Here is a 1,975-nt window from a genome sequence, read left to right as displayed (position 1 = left end):
CTTTCCACCCCCCACCCCCACACGCCACCACCACACCCACACCCCTTATCACCCTCCTATCAAATAACTATCGTCCTTATCTCTCCTCGTTCCTTCCTATCAGACATCTATCGTCCTTATCTCTCCTCCTTCTTTTCTATCAAACATCTATCGTCCTTATCTCTCCTCCTTCCTTCCTATCAGACATCTATCGTCCTTATCTCCCCTCCTTCTTTTCTGTCAAACATCTATCGTCCTTATCTCTCCTCCTTCCTTCCTATCAAACATCTATCGTCCTTATCTCTCCTCCTTCTTTCCTATCAGACATCTATCGTCCTTATCTCTCCTCCTTCCTTCCTATCAGACATCTATCGTCCTTATCTCCCCTCCTTCTTTTCTGTCAAACATCTATCGTCCTTATCTCTCCTCCTTCCTTCCTATCAAACATCTATCGTCCTTATCTCTCCTCCTTCTTTCCTATCAGACATCTATCGTCCTTATCTCTCCTCCTTCCTTCCTATCAGACATCTATCGTCCTTGTCTCTCCTCCTTCCTTCCCATCAGACATCTATCGTCCTTATCTCTCCTCCTTCTTTCCTATCAGACATCTATCGTCCTTATCTCTCCTCCTTCTTTCCTATCAAACATGTATTGTCCTTATCTCTCCTCCTTCTTTCCTATCAAACATCCATCGTACTTTTCTCTCCTCCTTCCTTCCTATCAGACATCTGTCGTCCTTATCTCTCCTCCTTCTTTCCTATCAAACATCCATCGTCCTTTTCTCTCCTCCTTCCTTCCTATCAGACATCTATCGTCCTTATCTCTCCTCCTTCCTTCCTATCAGACATCTGTCGTCCTTATCTCTCCCTTTTCTTTTCTTTGTCTATTACTCTCCTGCAACATTGACCTATTTGTGTTTGGGTTGCCGAGAATCTCTCCCCCAATGACCCCTCCCACTGACAGTGATTGTGTCGGTGTGCCCCCCCTCTCTCCTCACACAAATGAAGCAACATCGTGACTGTGCCACGTGACTGTACCACGTGATTGCGCCACGTGACGGTACCACGTGACAGTACCATATGACTGTGCCAGTTGACAGTACCACGTGACTGTACCACGCGACTGTGTCACGTGACTGTACCTCGTGACTGTACCGCGTGATTGTGCCACGTGACTGTGTCACCTGACAGTACCATATGACTGTGCCACGTGACTGTGCCACACGACCACCACGTGACTACCACGTGACTGTACCGCGCGACTGTGCCACGTGACCACCACGTGACTGTACAGCGTGACTGTGCCACGTGGCTACGCTACGTGCCTGTGCGACATGACTGTACCACGCGACTGTACCACGTGACTGTTTCTTTCAGTTCTGGCTGCGGAAGTGGTCAAACACTATCTGCCCAAAATGATCGACATCCACAACTACACCTCGGCCAGCTCCACACCGCAAAAGATGCAGAACTGGCACTTGTTGAACAGGTGAATGATTGTTGGTGAATGATTGCTGGTGAATGCTTGTTGGTGATTGGTTGTTGGTGATTGGTTGTTGGTGATTGTTGGTGAATGATTGTTGGTGAATGATTGTTGGGAATTGATTGTTGGTGATTGATTGTTGGTGAATGATTGTTGGGGATTGATTGTTGGTGATTGTTGGTGATTGATTGTTGGGGATTGATTGTTGGTGATTGTTGGTGATTGACTGTTGGGGATTGATTGTTGGTGATTGTTGGTGATTGATTGTTGGTGATTGATAGTTGGGGATTGATTGTTGGTAATTGTTGGTGAATGATTGTTGATGATTGATTGTAGGTGATTGATTGTTGGTGATTGTGTGTGTGCGTGTTTGTGTGTGTGTTTGTGTATGTTTTGTGTGTGTGTGTGTGTGTGTGTGTGTGTGTGTGTGTGTGGATGTGTGTGTGTTTGTATGTGTATGTGTGTTTGTGTGTGTGTGTTTGTGTGTGTTTGTGTGTGTGTGTGTGTTTGTGTG

At 46.3% G+C, this 1,975-nt stretch overlaps 1 protein-coding gene across 1 annotated transcript in view; it reads left to right on the top strand.

Moving 5' to 3' along the window:
- The window catches only part of LOC101860277 (sperm flagellar protein 1), a gene marked incomplete at its 3' end in the record, with an annotated part of 14,448 nt that extends 12,981 nt beyond the window's left edge, over window positions 1-1,467 (top strand). The window contains 1 exon segment of the mRNA XM_013086830.2: window positions 1,356-1,467. Within this exon segment, the coding sequence (XP_012942284.1) occupies window positions 1,356-1,467 (112 nt within the window).
- Window positions 1,468-1,975: the final 508 nt, after the last annotated feature.

The sequence above is a fragment of the Aplysia californica genome, unplaced genomic scaffold (assembly GCF_000002075.1).
Source record: "Aplysia californica isolate F4 #8 unplaced genomic scaffold, AplCal3.0 scaffold00509, whole genome shotgun sequence".
NCBI classification, from domain to species: domain Eukaryota; kingdom Metazoa; phylum Mollusca; class Gastropoda; order Aplysiida; family Aplysiidae; genus Aplysia; species Aplysia californica.
The sequence above is the reverse complement of the archived record's forward strand: the minus strand, read 5'-3'. Positions and strand labels throughout refer to the sequence as shown.